The sequence below is a fragment of the Rosa rugosa genome, chromosome 6, assembly GCF_958449725.1.
Source record: "Rosa rugosa chromosome 6, drRosRugo1.1, whole genome shotgun sequence".
Lineage (NCBI taxonomy): Eukaryota > Viridiplantae > Streptophyta > Magnoliopsida > Rosales > Rosaceae > Rosa > Rosa rugosa.
The window spans coordinates 42,517,369-42,534,120 of record NC_084825.1 but is presented as its reverse complement, the minus strand read 5'-3'; the positions used below and the strand labels follow the sequence as shown (position 1 = coordinate 42,534,120).

Here is a 16,752-nt window from a genome sequence, read left to right as displayed (position 1 = left end):
CATCATTCTTGAGAATCATCACCAAAAGCAATGGAGGACAACCAAATTCATTCTCTTTCTACCTTGACAACCAAGCCAATTAGCTGCATCATTAGCACACCCAATGAGGATTTAAATTTAAAACCTAATCATTTATCCAACATAACTTTCTCTATCTAGCCAAAAAAAAAAAAAAAAAAAAACCACCACAGGTGGTCGAGTTGGTAAAAGCCTTCAAGTGTAGTATAAGCGGGTTCGAATTTCAATCTATTCTTTTTTTTTTTTGAAACGATTCCAATCTATCCTCGGTGGTTGGGTTGGGGGGAAACGTTTTAACATGACTCCCGACACAAATTAATCTTTGAGCGTAGAAATTCTTTAAGAATTTCGGGTGATCTCAATAAAAAAAAAAAAAAAAACACAAAACACAAAACAAAAACAATAGTATGATTTGGTCTTCTTAATTAAAGCCCCAAGACGACTTCAATTTATTCAGGTTGATTATGCGTGCAATTAATTAAAAAAGAGGATAAACTAGCCCCCCTAATTTCAAGGGTCAAAGATTGAGGCTACATTCGTCCCGACCTTTATAGGCTTCCCAATTAGGCGTGACACACTGACATGTCTCCATCACTTTATCTCCCATCAAAAAACTAATCTCCTTCCCTTTATCAATCTTAACACCCGACACGTGTCATCTCAACGGGGGTTACCGGCAAAAACCCGGTTCGCCGCTGCCCGCCCCGCGTGTCCCAAATGCGGTTTTCGCTTTCACACCACCGGGGGGGAGGGGGGGGGCATATATAAAACCAGACGCAACTTTTGGATTTTCAACAAAAACCAACTAACGTCGTCGGTTTCTTTATTTCGAGTTTCCCAAGTTTCTGTCTCTTCCTCGGTCCTATATTATTCTTTTCTTGTTCCAAAGTTTCCCGGCGACCAAGACAAGGTGGCGCGTGCATTACACGGCCCGTTCATCCCAAAGGTTATTTCATCCTCAAAGATCCTGACTTTGATTTGAAAGGTGCGTTTTACATCATCCCTAATGTTCAGAATCGTATTTCTTGTTCTGGGTATGTTTTAGATTTCATAAAGTTTCAATCTTTTTGTGGCGGTTTGGTTTCTGTGATTTAGGTTCCGTATGTGTTTTTTGGTGTGTTTTGATGGGTGAAGTTTGGGAAGTTCAGACTTTGATAGTGGGGTTGTGATTGAAATTTGAGATGGGATTTGAATGTGGTTATGAGTTTACTTTAGATTAATCATTTGCAATATAGCTTATGAGGACTATGGTTTGTACTGTTTGCTAGGTTAGCTTGATCAGGTGGAATGTTATACAAGAACATGGCAAATTGGAACCTTGATCAGGATGTTGTTCGTTGGGGTTTGCATCATCTCTTGGATTGTACTCTTTCGAATGATTTTTCTCGAAGTACTGTTACTGAATATCAATGGGACTCTAGTCAAGTAGAGTGTGTAAACGAAGGTTATGTTGAGCCTTGTAGTGTGGAGAACGATGAGGTTTTAGCTCGTGCGTTGCAAGAAGAGCTATCTAGACTTGCAAAGGAAGAGGCCGCGGGAGTTTCTAGTTATGGAGATGCGCCTTTGCAAGCGTCGATTCTTGCACAGGATTGGCTCGGTCCTTCAAGCAGACACAATGGTTCTGGTATGGGTAAAGTTTGACATTCTCGTTTAGTTCAGTTGTTTGTGTTGTGTATTTGTTGGACTTATTGTGATTAGATGCTGCACATCTGCAGGGCTTGAAAATGTTCAGGATGCAGTGAATGATTTTGGCAGGATGATGGACAACGATGATTGTAGAAATCAGGAAAATGAGGGGGATGGTCCTAGGAGAAATGGAAATGGGGAAGCATATGAAAACAGTGATGGAGAGCACTCGGTGGATGGGGAAGACTTGTTGCATCCGTGGGATATAACAGATGAGTATGCTCTTGATGGTGAAGTAGGGAGAAGATTGAATCAGATGGTTCCTGTTCCTGTAAGTTTATTTGTTCCATTTTATAAAAGAAGGATTATTTGTACTGTGTCAGTGTACATTATCTGCTGGCATTTTTCTCTTCCAGTGGTTTTGCTTATTGGTCCTGCCTTATGTTTTAGTATCAGATCCCTTTCTTCTCCCAAGAAAAAAAGCAAAAGAAAAACTAATAATGGAATTGATAAAACAATTGCATGCACCAAGTTGTGAGCTACATCAAGCATGGGAGTAGTGTAATTACTTATGTAAAGGATCTAGCACCTAAACAAACTAGACAATATGTATGAAAAATCAAAGCTGCAAGCTTATAATAACTTGAGCACAGCTCAGCCCAGCCTGTGACATGTGGCAGTGAGGCAAAATCTCAGCCTCACTCAACACAGACTAGAAGTCTATTTTTTAAATTGGTTCAAAGAGTCTCTTATATTAGTTGGGATGAGTGGACGCGTATCAGATGTGTATTCTTCAATTTTCCGTTTTCTCTGCAACTTTATTGCTTCTTAGTTTCCAGTTGCTCACAATGTTAAAATTTTAATTGTCTTCCCTTTTCTTTTTTGCAACACACTTGGATTCACATAATCATGATTCTTTTGGCAGCATATTCCTAAAACGAATGAGAAAATACCCACAGTTGATGAAGAGATATCAGATCATCAGAGGCTTATTGAAAGGTGTGTTGTGTTATTTCTACTATCTCATCCTTACTGTGTATGAGTGATGAATTGTCTACAGGGATATATTGTCAAATCCTTTGTGTATTCAATTTTATTTATGTTTTTAAGTAAACTTGCCAGTTTGTTAAACTACCAAAAATAGCTAAATTGAGATAGGTTTCTCTGTGGTGATGGATGGACTGCGGACTCTGACGTTGCACATTTCGTTAGATTTAAAAAAAAAAAAAGAATTTATTATTATCTTAATACTTTCAAAGTTCAAATATTTTATGTTTTTCATAACTTAGTAATCATTTGTTTAAAGGGTGATTATATTATTCTGCACGGCATGCAATCAAAGGTCTAGAGCAATCGAAAGTTTAAAACACAGAACCTTAGCGCCATATCTGGATCAGAAGGGGTGGAGTTGGGAGCATATATACACATATAATGGGGAGAGAGTAATGAATTGAGGAATGTTCTGGACAGAAGTGCTTATTTTCTTTCTTCTGCTGCTTTTGACATCACATCAAGCACATTACTTCCTCTGTCTGTGTGCCTGTGTCTGCATCCTTGGGGATATTCCAACATCATTTCCATTTACATTCTGTAATAGTTGCTGTCTTTAAAAATTTTCTCGAGATGGATATTCAGTGCCTCCTTTTTGCCTGTTGTCTGTTTATATAGAATTCGTCTGTGGTGCTTCACTTCTGATCTATGGTCTTTTTGTTTTCAACTTTTCTTTCACTAGACTGAAGTTGTATGAGTTGGTGGAGTGTAAGATCCAGGGAGATGGGAACTGTCAGGTTGGTGTTAGTTTGAATTTTTAGTTTTCTGATTTGTAATAGTGTGGAATCCCTCTACTTAATTTGAGAGTTTCTCACTATTGGTGTTTTTCCAGTTTCGCGCTTTATCAGATCAACTATATCGTTCTTCTGAATACCATGGCCTTGTAAGAGATCAAATTATTCAACAGGTTGGTTGGCATTTCAGTGAGTGGATATTCAGTGATTCAAAGTAAATAGTTTTGCAGTGTTTATTGTTAATTTACTTTTTATCATCATCTGATTTCTGAATGACTCTTGATTTCCTCAGCTCAAGAATCACCCCGAAATATATGATGGTTACGTTCCGATGGGTTATGTTGATTACATAAAGAAAATGAGCAAGTATGTGCCAATCTTTGTATTCATTGCTTTCTATCCTAAACCTTATGATTAGTTTTTTGCTTACCTATTTTCTGTTTGACGTGGATAAATTAGGAGTGGTGAATGGGGCGACCATGTCACGTTGCAGGCTGCTGCAGATTCGGTATAAGACACTGTTTTTTGCTAGTTTGTTCTCTTAGTTGTTTTTAAAACGCAATTTTTCATTTAGGCTGCTGTGATCAAACTCAATGTTTGTACATATGTAATTTTGCTATTGGAAGTTGGGCCTTCTAATAACTTAGAAGCAACTTTCAGCTCTTAAGTTTGCCTCTTATTCTCTCCTCTATGGTGAGATGCAAGCAATTACAATTGCTGGTACTTTTGTAAAAGTGCTAAAAGTAGGCACCATAAGTGTATATTACAAGTTTTATTACTTTCTTAATTCTATTATTGATACTGATATGTCCTCTACTTTTCTGCAGTATGGTGTCAAGATATTTGTTATCACTTCTTTCAAGGATACATGCTATATTGAGATCCTTCCACATGTTTTAAAATCTAGTAGAGGTAACAATTTTTAGAAGTAATACTCCCAACATTACTTTGCTGTCGCCCTCCATTGTCACTGGATATGTGTACTTATACTTTACTTTGTGCAGTTATCTGCTTGAGCTTTTGGGCTGAGGTGCACTACAATTCTATCTATCCTGAAGGAGGTAAAGGAATAACTGGCCTTGTGTAAGATTTCAGCAAGATTCTTTCGGGTGTTAACTTATATCTTTTACTCTTGTTTTGGATTTTGTCTTCAGAACTTCCTCCGCCCAGCTTAAAGAAAAAGAAGCATTGGTGGAACTTCTAAGCACAAAAAGAAGAAATGGTGGAACTTTGGAAGTGAGTATCCCGCGATTGACACAAACTATTCTGTTGAGGAGGTTTCAATTTGTGTTGGCATTTTCATACCTTCGGCTCCCAGGATCAGAGGCTGAAAACTGTTGCATGTTCAAACTTCAGAATTGGCTTTGGCATGGTTCCCTTGCTTCCTCACTGCTTTAGTTCCACGGTAAATAGTATACATTCTTTGATTTCTTTTACTTACCTCACCTCTGATTTAGGTCATTCATTTTTGTACATAAACAGTTCTCTATATATTAATATTATCTTTTCTATTTCCTAGTTCTTGCTTTCCATTCACTCGTGCCTTGAAATTATTTGTGAAATGCATAGAACGTGGTTCTATACCCTATTTGATTTTGACCAAATAAAAATCACCAGGTAGCTCCTCTTAGCTGGTCAACGTTGATTTTTCCATTACCACACGTCGACGGCTATCTAGAAGCGAATTTTATTTATTTATTTATTTATTTTTCGTAGGAGAATTCATCCTTCTAAACTAAAACATGTAAGACAACCACTATCAAATTGATCATATTAAAAGGCTGCAGTAGCAGACAATGGTACAAGGACTAGTCACTCAGATTTAAGGGGACTGGTCCTCAATTGCTCTCTGAAGCAGGTCGTTGTGACAAGGGTGTTGTTTTGTTAATGGCTTCTAGGACCACTTTCACAGCACTAAAGCCAATGACCCTCTAAATATAGAGCGGTTCAAAAGAGAAATACCATCGTCTGCTACTACTGCCTTTCGTTAATGGCTTTTTCCAATCCCTGAAGAAACTTTCACAGCCACACAACGACCTACTTCAGAGAGCAATTGAGGAGTTGAAGAAACAACACCCTAATGTGACTATCGATCGTTATGCAGATTATTACAGTGCATTCATGTTCTTCCCCAAGGCACTTAGTCTAGGGTGTGAACCTGGGAACAACCCGTGCTGTTTCGCCACACACAAAAATCTTCCCGGAAAGCCTGGAATACAAGCTTGTACTAACTGTGCGAGACGAATCAACTGGGATGGTAGTCATATGATGCAGCATGCATACAAGTTAATATCAGATTCGATAGTTCCTGACATTGCAGCCAAGCTTAAATGCAGTCATTGCAGTGCATAAGTTACTAAGTTATACTTTAATTTGTATTTGAAATGAAAAAGGGTGTAAATTTATGGAACTAAGCAGAGAGATCAATTCTGTTAAGAGATGTCATTTCATTTTTCCTTAATAAGAAGGGGAGTTTCAGTACATAAACAAAATTGCATGAATGTATTGCATCTTGTGTCACTCGTTTTGTGAACTTGGCCATCATTTCTGTACATTTGCCACTAGTTATTTGCTATGATTTTGTGTACTATGAGTCTATGAGTATATATATATATATATATGTATGTCCATCAACTGTATTGTGAAGTAAACAAAATGGCTACTTGATTAAACTCTCTTTACATCTATGTTCAAACATAAAACTCTATCTACATTAGGTGATAGACTGCTTGCCTTAAGAAAGCAATCCCCTAAAAGTGTAGGTAGGTAAGAACTTGAGTAGGCTTCCAAACTATATAAGAAGGTAAGCTACCCAGTACCACTTCTCCACACTACCCCAGCTAGATTTCATCAAACATTGAGAACTTTGGGGCCTCACTTTCTATAAATACCCTTCATTCTTCTTTCAACTCAAACAAGAAACACAGATTGACAGATACAGTTCCTTACTTTTCAACCAATATGGCAGGCCTCAAGCATTGTTCCCTATTATCTATCATGGTAGCAGCATTGTGTTTGTCAAGCATTGACATGAGCTTCGGCGCCAGGCACCTGTTGCAGACATCAGTTCCATTGATTCCGGTTCCCAAGGGTGCAGTGCCTCCACTGCCTATGCCAACTCCTCTGCCACCATTGCCACCACTGCCAAAACCCACAACACAAATCCCACCTCTGCCAAGCACCCAAATCCCATCTCTACCTAATCCAACATTGCCAAACCTTCCCACTGCTCCCAAGTTCACTCTACCTCCACTTCCGGCCACTACATTCCCCACCTTCCCCACTACAATCCCTTCACTTCCCAACATTCCAATCACAATTCCATCAATTCCTTTCTTCTCACCTCCTCCATCGAATTAAACACTCATCCTTGGAAATCACGGAACCTGCAGTGGTTCTGCATGCGAGTAGACACTGTAACAGGATATATTGATCGAGTCTATACTTTATACACGTTTGTTTATCTTGTGGAATTCTTTCTTTTCTTGCATCCATCATAGATGCATTATGTTTTAGTCTTCGGATCAGTTTCGCTTGTGTAATACTATTGTCATTCTGTTGTATTCTACCCTGTTATTAAATATACGATTCTATATCTGTTTCGATAAGCTCCTCTCAAATTCAATCATTCAAGCAATGATGAGTGCTAACAAACTAAGAATCAGCTACAAACTTTAGGAAAACTAAAAGACTCGCAAAGTTTCAAAATAAAAGTTCATTGTCAAACTACATCATTTCCAGTACACTCAAGTTAGCCTCAAATCCATGCACAAATACATTCATAATAGACAAGTTCATGAACAGAATGAACCAATTGCTAAGCTATAAGCCAACTCCATTAGTCCTCATCAACCTCAAGAACCCCAACAATCTCACATTGGCTCAAGTCTACTGTCTACACAGAAATAAAAACTACTATGCCCTAACCCAATTAGTACCCATCAACCTGAACAACCCCAGCAATCTCAACCCATTTCCGTCTCCTGAATTGTCTCGAACCTTCCATCATAAACTCCAATGTGAGAACCAAGCTCTACTACTTCCATATCACCCTCAGTAAAACCCACAGAGTCCCTAACATCCAAAACCTTAAGCTCCCTGCACCCCTTGATCAACACAATAGGCTCAATCAGGCCAATCTTGGCCTTCTTCAAGCAAACCATTTAAAGTTTCTACTGTTACAGGATTGAGCTCGTTACACTATACGTTGTCTTGTGGAATTCTTTATTTTCAAGCATCGATTCTAGATGCCTCCTGTTGTAGTCTTTTGATCACTTTCACTTGTGTAATATTATTGTTATTTCTGTTGCCTTCTCCTTTTGTGTTATATACAGATTTGCTTTTTACTGAGCTCCTCTGAAATCTCATTCTTAGTTAGTGGTTATCATATCATCCATAAACACTGAGCATCTTCAGATTAACCAAACCATTCATTCAAGCAATGAATAGTACTAACAAATTTGTTTGGGAATACAAAAGAACCTGCAAAGTTTCAAAGCAACACAGTTCATTTTTAGGTTTCAAAAAACATCATTACTATTACACTGACATTTGGATGAACTCATCAACTCTATGCGCGGCAATGAGATCACTGCTATGCTATGACCAAATAGTTATCATCAACCTCAAGAATCAAATTGTTCTTCACCCATTCTGAAGATGGTTCATATAATGCATAGCAGTGAGCACAGACAATGCAAATAATGGCGGAGACGATTACATTGCTTTGGATGCAACTACGATTAGAACAGCTCTGACGTAACTGGTGAGACAAAGTTGGGAAGTTCCTCCTTTTGATCTTGGTTGTGGATTAGTTAGTGTTTGTCAAGCTAAATGATTCAGCAAGTACAAGCTCATCTAAGTACATGCAACTGTTTATAAGCTTCCTGATTGAATTAAAATTTCCTCATACTTCAAAAAGACTAGAAAAATATATCTAGACGAGAAAATTGAAGTATATTTACACTATATTTCGTTCTTAAAGTTGAAGACCCTACTATACATGAACACTCCCCTATTATTTACCCCCTCTTTCAAATTCGAACAGCAGTTAACCATTTACACTTTAAAATTGCTATATAGACATGTACTCCCAAAGCCCAAAAACAGTCTTCAATACTAACTCGACCTTCCTTCTCCAGACAGCCTAGAACTATCCTCCACGTGATGTCTTCATGGTCAGATTAAAATCAGCTTTGCCAAAACTATACAATAGAAGGAGAATACGCAAAATTGACATATGGAAGGGGACTCTGGATTTCATGCTTATTTACAACTATAATTTCTCTGTGTATTATTGGGATCGACGCAGCAAACTTGCTATGGTCACTGTCCACGTTAGCTGTACAAAAGGTGCATACTTATTGATGGTGGCTAGATGAAAAATGCCTGCCTTGCTCCAAAATTGGGATACCTCAGGAAGAAGAAACTGAGGATGACAATCCTATGCGCCTTTCTGCAGATGATGTGGATCAAAAAATTGTTAGCGTGGTTGTTAAACTGTGCAAATCTGTAACACAGAAAATGAAAAATGAAAATAAGGGTTCCTCACCTCCAGTTGTGATGAGTTTCTCAACACGGGAAACAATATGTTTACCATAGGTGTACTTCTTCAAGGCAGTCAAATGAACCTTAATGCGAGAAACAATTAACTCAAGACTCTGATCATCACAGGTCTCCAGAACCTTCTGCACGACGTAGTTTCCAAATGGATCTTTCATCATGGCCTGCATATATTATAGTATGGTTAGATGTGCCTATATGACATGCAAGGCTTAGACTCCAAGACTCTGGTTAGGCATGTTAACGCAATTCAAGAACTCTTATCTCATTGTTTTTTTCGACCAAAAATTTTCAGTAATCCTGTTATATGCAAAGTTGGGCTAGAAATCTGATTAGGCTTGATGACATAAACAAAAACTGTTAGTTAATCATTCTTTCATAAGGAACTTTTACTAACGGAGGAAAACAGGTTGATACAATTATGCCCAATATCTAACTGGTTGATTTCCAAATCATTTTCCATTTCTAATAAAATGACTTATCTTCTGCAGAAAAAGAAAACAAAAATAAAAATTTACATTTAACACAATTAATCATAGCACAGACCTGCAATGGCTCATTTTCATCAGTGGAACCAAGCATCTCTTTCACCAACAACTGGCGCTCCTCAGGACTCCCAAAAGTCAAGCACTTTTCCACAACATTAGAAGCAAACTTCTGCTGACTCATCTTTACAATTTGTCCAGCAAGCTTGTGAATAATTGCAGACCGTTCATGTGGTTTACCATGTTCAAGGACGTGCTACAAAGAGAGGTTTATATCAGGTACACACAAATGATGGTGTTGCACGAAGTATAGGTTTTCAAAACAAGTCAGAGACATATCATAGATAGTATTGGCTTTCACACATGTAAATAATCAAAGAAAAAATAAAATCAAGTAGGGCAGCATCCAGCTTATGTGTCAATGGTCATAACATGTCATATACACTTTCATCTGGAACTTCGATGACTTAACAAGATAGAAACAAAGAGTTAGAAACAAATCCAAATGTATCTAAAAAAAAGGAAACCTTGTAGCTCAACCACAAGCATACCAAGATCCAATAGTTTTGAATACCTGAATAACATAATTCCCATACTGATCCTGTGCCAGAATGCATACAGATTGCATGACTTCATCCATGATAATTTCTTGCGTCTTTGAGTCATCACAATGTTCCAGAACCCTCTATAGGCATCCAAATATTACACTAGTAAATAGTGAAATAAAAGTATACTCCCTACTAAATGAACGAGAATGCAAACAACTAACCTGTATGACACGGCAGCCATAAGGATGGGTGGACAGTGTGACAACTTGCCCATAGAAGGATGAAATGATGAACTGAATTTGATCTTGAGGGACACACTCTATACTCTTCTGAATGACGTGATTCCCATTTTGATCCCGGACACATTTCATGACTGAACCATCGAGTTCTGACACCATTTGAGCCTGATGATCCTTGTCAACAACTTCCAAGGCCTATTGGCAAACCTTAAAGCATTAGTCTCCCAATATGATGCCTCTCATATCATACTGAAACATTTCTTAAACAAAATGATGATTGGGTCTTTGTTTTTCTCAAAGAACCAAAGTGCCTTTTCCATCAGTGGGGAGCACAACAAGACATGGTCATTAGTCATAATGACAGTCATATAAGGAACAAGCATATTGTTCATACACATAACATGTAGAAGGTGTCTATTCAAATTTCCCAGAATTGTTTTTTATATAAACCAACTCCTCTTTTCCATAAACTTGCATTCATCTTTTTATTTTGCAAGCAAGATACACATAACATGATACCATTTGCACATGACAATGAAGCAAGTGAGATGAATAACATACGTTACGACAATACATTATCAAAGCTATGCAAAATCTGAGACAGATCAAAGGTGTAAAGCCAACACCTAGCTAGAAAGGCATTATGTAGTTATAAATTGGAATAAAACCAAGAATTGAGGATCAAGAGATCACCTTCTGAATCACTCTACAACCATACATTTGCAGACTGAGAGGCAAAACATGGCCAGTAAGTTGGTTCGTCAATTCGTTTCTTTGGCTTTCTGTACCATGCTCAAAGAACTGCAATTCACACAGAAAGATATTAATAATTATAGAATGCAAGGAAGGCATCTTGAACTTTTGAAATACAAGGTTTATACTTTCTGTATGACATAATTTCCAAAAACATCAGTCATCAAGGTGCGAGCATGAGGAATAATCTCAGGGAATATTTTCATTTTTTCTTCTACAGTGGCAGTTTCGAGTTTCTGCTGGATAAAGCGACTTCCATACTGATCGGTACTGCATTTAGAACACAATATAGGAAGTAAGAATCCCAGCCAAAGCACACTAAGAATAATACAAAATGAAAGGAAGCACTATACATACCTGAATTCAACTATGTGATCAACAATATCTGCAAGTTCAAAAGACTTATTCTTGTTGTTCTTGAACTCATCTAATAATGATGATGCATGTCTTCCTTCTAAGTCATTTCCAGCATCTGAGTGCCAGGTGCTGACTGAACCTCCCGCTGAACTTCTCATCATAGAATTAAAGCGGGAAATCTTCTCATTCTGAAACATTGAACTTCCAGATCCAACAGAAGGAAGAACAGAGTTTGCCACTGAGATTCCTGGATATGTCATCCCAAGGCCATATGATGGATTCCCAAAATAACCATGATCAAACCCCCCAGATTGACTTAAAAGGGACAACTCGTACTGTTGCTTCCTTTGAGCAAGTATTGCCTCAAGGTATGCTTTCTGAAGCCCCTCTAAGTCTCCATGCAAATTGCCAAAGTTATTTTTACTCAGAGAATAACCACTTGGACTAGCCAGAGCATGTGCTGCATAATCAGTTCTTTGCATTAACTGAATATATGATGGGTCCACAAACGAAGAATGAAGGCCAGGCCCTACTTTGTTCCCTAATCTGTTCATACTTTGTCCGTCACCACTGCCAGTAAAACCTGCTGCACCCAAAAATAAATTAAAAAGAGATTGATGGGGTAACCAACTATTCAACTACGGTTCTAGGATGCTATTTTATATGGAATACAGAAAAATTTTCAGAAACAACAACAATTACCTGCATCGAGATGATTGTTCAACTTCTGATTTACAGGATATGCCCCGGCAGCATGACCATCAAAGTCGATTCCTGGGGTATTTGCATCCTGGTAATGAGCATTCAACCCTTCCAAAGTTCCAAGTCCTGAAGGACTCCCGTTTGAGTAAAGACTGGGAGAAGAAGTTCTTCTAGGAAAATGAAAATGCCCATTTGATGCATTACGGTTTGTTAGAATCCCATTTTTATTTGCTAAATGAGCATAATTTGTAGAAAGGGAAAAGTTTTCAGCATTTGACTTCTCTATCAGTTGCTGCTGCAGCCTCTGATTCTGACTGTTTGGTGTGTTGAACAGAAAATCACACTGATTATGAAGGTCCATACGAAGCTGAGACTGAAGACGACTATCTTCATCTGCAGATCTAACTTTTGAGAGGCTTAAGCCAGATAAATTTGTTGTCATATTGGGCAACTCAGTCATGGCAGGCGAACTATCATTTTGGATATCTGCACCAGCAACATTAGGAAACGCTCTTCCCACAGGAGGAAGACCAGAACTTCCAAATAATTGTGGTTCAGGGGTTCTGCTTCTTGACAAAGAAGGACCTCCAGCAGATGCAAAGGAATGAGAAACTGGGGTACCATGGCTCTGCATTCCTATCAAGCCACGTGGAACTGCTCCGGTGTGCAACCCCTCTATGGAATCCACTCCATTACACAACCCTACTGGATGTGGATCAGCCATGCCTGTTGAATTCATAACATCACCAAAAGCATTACGGCTTGATGGCCTTGACAGGGGGCCTGACAAGGAAGCTGGATGATCATTTCCTTCCTGCAGCACACGCCATTTATCAATGTAATAGGACACCAAAATAAAAAGCGAAATAAAACGGCCAAGCACTTCATCACAATAGTTGTGCATCCCAAACTTTCCTACACGTACGATTACCTGTAGAATGTCAGCAAAACTCTTCCTCCTTGCACCAAGTCCATTTGTAGGGAATCCAGTCAAACTATTCGAATTTCTGTCAAGCCACTCGGATGACGTCTGTCTAGGCATACTACTCCCATTGGCATTTCTAAATTTGATCAAGTCATTATCTGCCTTCTGTGCAGAAAGCCCCAGCTGCATTGAAAACAACGACTTATCACCATCGCCAACTAAATTGTTCTTCCTCCAATCTCCAGCACCTTCAAAAGTAGACCCACTCTGAAACCTCTGCGCAACACGCCAATCCTCTCTTGACAACAACGGCGGAGGCAATCTTGGGTTGATATTGTCATGTGAATAATAGTACGAAAGGTAAGCAGGATGTGAGCGAATCTCATCTTCAGACAAACCCCCATTGTTACTACTAACCCTACTTCTCATGTCCCTATCCCTAAAATCAGAATTCCTAAACAGACTACCCACAGCACTCAGCGATCCCTCCACAGTTGGCGGTGCACTGCCACTCCTATACATATTCATTTCCCTATCACGATGAATGGCGTGCTGATTGCGCTGCTCCCTTAGAATCAGCTCAAGCTCACTCTGCAAAGCATCTTCTAAATTCCCATTTGAACCTCGCACATTATTATCTAGCGTTGATAGCATATCTATCTTTCCCCCACTAGCCATCTCCAAAACTCTAATCCATCAAAAATTAACAGAACATAAAAATTTCAACTGATAACCAATTCAAATTCTTAAAATTTCTAACTACTCTCAGTTTCAAGAAATGACAATCCGCAATAACAAACATAAAAATTTCCAATTTTGGCTACAGAAAAAATCATGAAATGATTTCATACCGTGCATATATTCTGTATAGAATCAAATTTTCAATACAATTTAAAAGAATTGGAGCCGTAAATTACGTACCTTTAGAGTGGGGAGAAATCCTCACATCGATCAATATCAACAAAATGAAAAATCAGATCCTCCTCTGCCAGATGCATCATCAAATATATAGAAACATACCAAAAATCAGGGAAGCCGTACGTACAGCACACAATGATTGCAAAAAAAAAAAAAAAAAAAAATTGAAACTCTATCGTAATATTCACGAATAGGAAAGAAATGGGTACTGAGCGAAAGGATCAAACTCCATTGTCGTCGGAGAAAAACTTACGTCGTGGGATGAGCTTCAATTCGTGTGTGTATATATAGAATCAAAAGAATATGTACGTATTTATGTATATATGTGTGAAAAGAAAAGCTTTTGAAAGCTTTTCTGCAATCGAAAATATAGGTGAACGAATTCCGGGAAAGGGTTAATTTTACAGAGGGAAAGAGAGAGAGAGAGAGAGGGAGAGGGGAGCTAAAGCCTAAGGGAAGAAGAAGAAGAAGAAGAAGAAGGTTGGGGATGATTAGATCGTCGTGTGGGGCTGTTCTTCGAAACGGCCGCTTTTAAATGTTTTTGGTGGGGACTAGGTAGGTAGGAAAGGGAGGGAATTTGAGCCGCTTGATCGGGAATCGACGGTGATGGGAGGGGGAGGGAAGGGGTACGTTGCATGGGAGTCGTACCAAAATTATTATTATTTGTGTTTTAAAAGGAATGCTAATGATCTCATCATATATCTTCCATTTTGTGATTGTTTTGTCGCGTGGACTTGTAAATAAATAAGATACGAAGGTGATCATATCGGGAAGATTAAATCGCGAAGGCTTGTAAGTTGTAACGGAATAAGATATGTGAACTAGGTCATTGTGCACAGCGCCCTTTAGCCGTGAGGGTTAGAACTTAGAAGGGAATCCATACATGGATTGATAGTAATGAGTGAATTATAACAGAAAACATTCGATTACAAATGGTTCAGGATTTATCCTCTAGGATCGAAGAAATTGCACGTATAAAGATTCAAAGAAGAATCGATATCCTTATGTTATTAACTTATTATCATGAATAGATGGGAGAACTGAACTTAGTAACAAATAAACAATATACGAACACAATGTTTTCAGTCTAATATGATTGCGTTTGACTATCAAATAACCAACTCCATAACTAACTATCTCTAATTCAGGGTTATTCTTGCATAAATAATACGAAAAGGAAAATCAGAAAGTAGCTACATTTTGCTTAAAAACTTCCTCAATACATACACTAGAAATGAGATCGTTCACATATATAGTTTCAATCAATTTGACTAGTATATATCCCAACGACATCATCTGAAGATATTTGAGCTCCATAGCCAAACTCCAAGTTTGTAAGATATTGTTTCTTATCTAGCGACCTACATAATTTTTGTAGGTATTTATTGGGATGAAAAGTTTGGCATCATCTATATATGGGTCCCTAAACTCACATAATGATGAACCAAATAAACAGTTCAACTAATTATGGCGACTTTTTCTGCTGTGCTCGACCGTCCAAGCTTGTAAGCCATTTTGATGTCGGCACGATAATTTAAAGGAAAAATCTATAGGCAGCTTTGGCTTCAAGGAAAGGTAGATCTACCAATCCATCAGGTTCTTCTGATTATGTTTCAGAGAGTCTAGATTTCCAAGATGTATTCATATAGCAATACATTATTGTTGATAATGGTAGACTAGCTCCGCCCGTTCTTTATAGTAGTAAACTACTTCTTACGCCGGTGGAAAAAATTATAATGGCATGGAGTTAACCGACCTCTTTATGGAGCTAGTCTACCACTAACAAAGAATTCATGCATAGATACATTTGTAGACTTTCCCGTGTTTATGTTCAAAGTTCAAAGTTCGTGTTACCAGACAACTACACCAAGATAAGACTCAGCTTTAGAACAACATCAAATACTAAGCTTAGATCCTACGTCCACGATGTTGCCTCAGTTATAACTTTTAAGTAGTGTGTGTTGTCGAAGAAGTTGCCGATTGCTTAGAAATAGAAGAAGTTGTTAAAAATATCAGCCTTGTCATGATTTAGCTGCAGTTGTTACCGATTTTAATGCCTTCATTTAATCTCTAACTACTCCCAATAAAACAGACTTTGCATTGAATCTGCAGACACGTATGGGATGCACTCATCCACTATAGAAACAGTTCAAATTCTAACTCCATTGGCAGGCATCGCATCACAAACGAAATTGGATTGATATTGGGCTTATATCTAAATTGGCATCACTGAGGAATTCATATCAAGCATTTTAGAGTATAAGGTTAGTATTTAGGATTTATTTTAGAACGGAGATAGAATCGGAGAGAAGCTTGAAATGACATGGTTTTAAACATAAACTCCACATCAACAGCAAATGAGAAGACGATGTTAATCGAATAAAATGAGTCTTCATTCTGATCACATAATATACCAAGGCAGAAAATGTATAAATGCCTTAGAAATGGAGGAATTGAATCACAGCTTGAGGTAGTGATCGTCTCAGGCCATTCAATCCAAGGAAGAAAAAAAATGAAGACAAAACCATGTATATCATTCATTTCCTTGGCCATACCAATGTAACATGAAAAGCCACCCCAACTCTATTACTACATTTTTAACAATGGATGAGTTCAAACCTCAAATTTTAAGGGTATGATCGATGCAATAATGGGAGCTTTCTGCACATGGTTGACCAGAAAAGAAGGCTTTCTACTCTCAACTCTTTATTTTATGTCTTAAACTCTTAAAACGGTAAACTGCGTTTGCTAGTCTATCAGGCATGAATATCAGCCATTTGAATTTAACATGAACATTAACACTATACTTGCAAAGAAAGGCTGCAACACGCATAA

General features: G+C 38.1%; 3 protein-coding genes across 7 annotated transcripts; 1 reads left to right on the top strand and 2 right to left on the bottom strand.

The window, feature by feature from the left end:
* Window positions 1–745: 745 nt before the first annotated feature.
* Window positions 746–5,965, top strand: LOC133715351 (OVARIAN TUMOR DOMAIN-containing deubiquitinating enzyme 9). Of its 4 annotated transcripts, XR_009849037.1 has the most exons (12): window positions 766–1,003; window positions 1,287–1,642; window positions 1,734–1,975; window positions 2,570–2,643; window positions 3,377–3,431; window positions 3,527–3,601; window positions 3,721–3,794; window positions 3,888–3,936; window positions 4,256–4,340; window positions 4,433–4,489; window positions 4,583–4,833; window positions 5,533–5,965. XR_009849037.1 is itself a non-coding variant. In XM_062141823.1 (11 exons), the coding sequence occupies exons 2-11, from the start codon at window positions 1,306–1,308 to the stop codon at window positions 4,630–4,632; spliced, it is 1,098 nt and encodes a 365-aa protein (XP_061997807.1). In that variant the 5' UTR covers window positions 762–1,003; window positions 1,292–1,305; the 3' UTR covers window positions 4,633–4,939. The 4 variants fall into 4 exon arrangements, 2 of the variants coding, with proteins under 2 accessions (XP_061997807.1, XP_061997806.1); XM_062141823.1 differs by lacking the exon at window positions 5,533–5,965 and having other exon boundaries at window positions 762–1,003; window positions 1,292–1,642; window positions 4,583–4,939; XM_062141822.1 differs by lacking the exon at window positions 5,533–5,965 and having other exon boundaries at window positions 4,583–4,939.
* Window positions 5,966–6,326: 361 nt separating this feature from the next.
* LOC133716808 (uncharacterized) lies at window positions 6,327–7,591 on the bottom strand. Its single transcript, XM_062143464.1, has 2 exons — window positions 7,428–7,591; window positions 6,327–6,785 (listed from the first exon to the last, which is right to left on the bottom strand). Exons 1-2 carry the CDS (start codon window positions 7,589–7,591, stop codon window positions 6,374–6,376), a joined length of 576 nt encoding a protein of 191 aa, XP_061999448.1. The 3' UTR covers window positions 6,327–6,373.
* A 772-nt stretch (window positions 7,592–8,363) lies between these two features.
* Window positions 8,364–14,416, bottom strand: LOC133714953 (pumilio homolog 4). 2 transcript variants are annotated; one of them, XM_062141237.1, is made up of 12 exons: window positions 14,171–14,416; window positions 13,921–13,984; window positions 13,006–13,687; window positions 12,075–12,888; window positions 11,373–11,958; window positions 11,144–11,285; window positions 10,956–11,063; window positions 10,245–10,457; window positions 10,050–10,160; window positions 9,537–9,731; window positions 8,980–9,154; window positions 8,364–8,883 (listed from the first exon to the last, which is right to left on the bottom strand). In XM_062141237.1, exons 3-12 carry the CDS (start codon window positions 13,675–13,677, stop codon window positions 8,843–8,845), a joined length of 3,057 nt encoding a protein of 1,018 aa, XP_061997221.1. In that variant the 5' UTR covers window positions 13,678–13,687; window positions 13,921–13,984; window positions 14,171–14,416; the 3' UTR covers window positions 8,364–8,842. The 2 variants fall into 2 exon arrangements, with proteins under 2 accessions (XP_061997221.1, XP_061997222.1); XM_062141238.1 differs by having other exon boundaries at window positions 11,373–11,955.
* Window positions 14,417–16,752: the final 2,336 nt, after the last annotated feature.

Coding starts and splice junctions, on each gene's coding strand:
- LOC133715351 (XM_062141823.1), top strand. CDS start 1,306: ATGTTATACAAGAACATGGCAAATTGGAACCTTGATCAGGATGTTGTT. Junction 2,644..3,376: donor CATCAGAGGCTTATTGAAAG/GTGTGTTGTGTT, acceptor TTCTTTCACTAG/ACTGAAGTTGTATGAGTTGG. Junction 3,795..3,887: donor TACATAAAGAAAATGAGCAA/GTATGTGCCAAT, acceptor TGGATAAATTAG/GAGTGGTGAATGGGGCGACC.
- LOC133716808 (XM_062143464.1), bottom strand. CDS start 7,591: ATGGTTTGCTTGAAGAAGGCCAAGATTGGCCTGATTGAGCCTATTGTG. Junction 6,786..7,427: donor ATTGGAGTTTATGATGGAAG/GTTCGAGACAAT, acceptor GATGAGTGTTTA/ATTCGATGGAGGAGGTGAGA.
- LOC133714953 (XM_062141237.1), bottom strand. CDS start 13,677: ATGGCTAGTGGGGGAAAGATAGATATGCTATCAACGCTAGATAATAAT. Junction 10,458..10,955: donor GTTGTAGAGTGATTCAGAAG/GTGATCTCTTGA, acceptor GTTTGCCAATAG/GCCTTGGAAGTTGTTGACAA. Junction 9,155..9,536: donor ATGAAAATGAGCCATTGCAG/GTCTGTGCTATG, acceptor TAATATATGCAG/GCCATGATGAAAGATCCATT.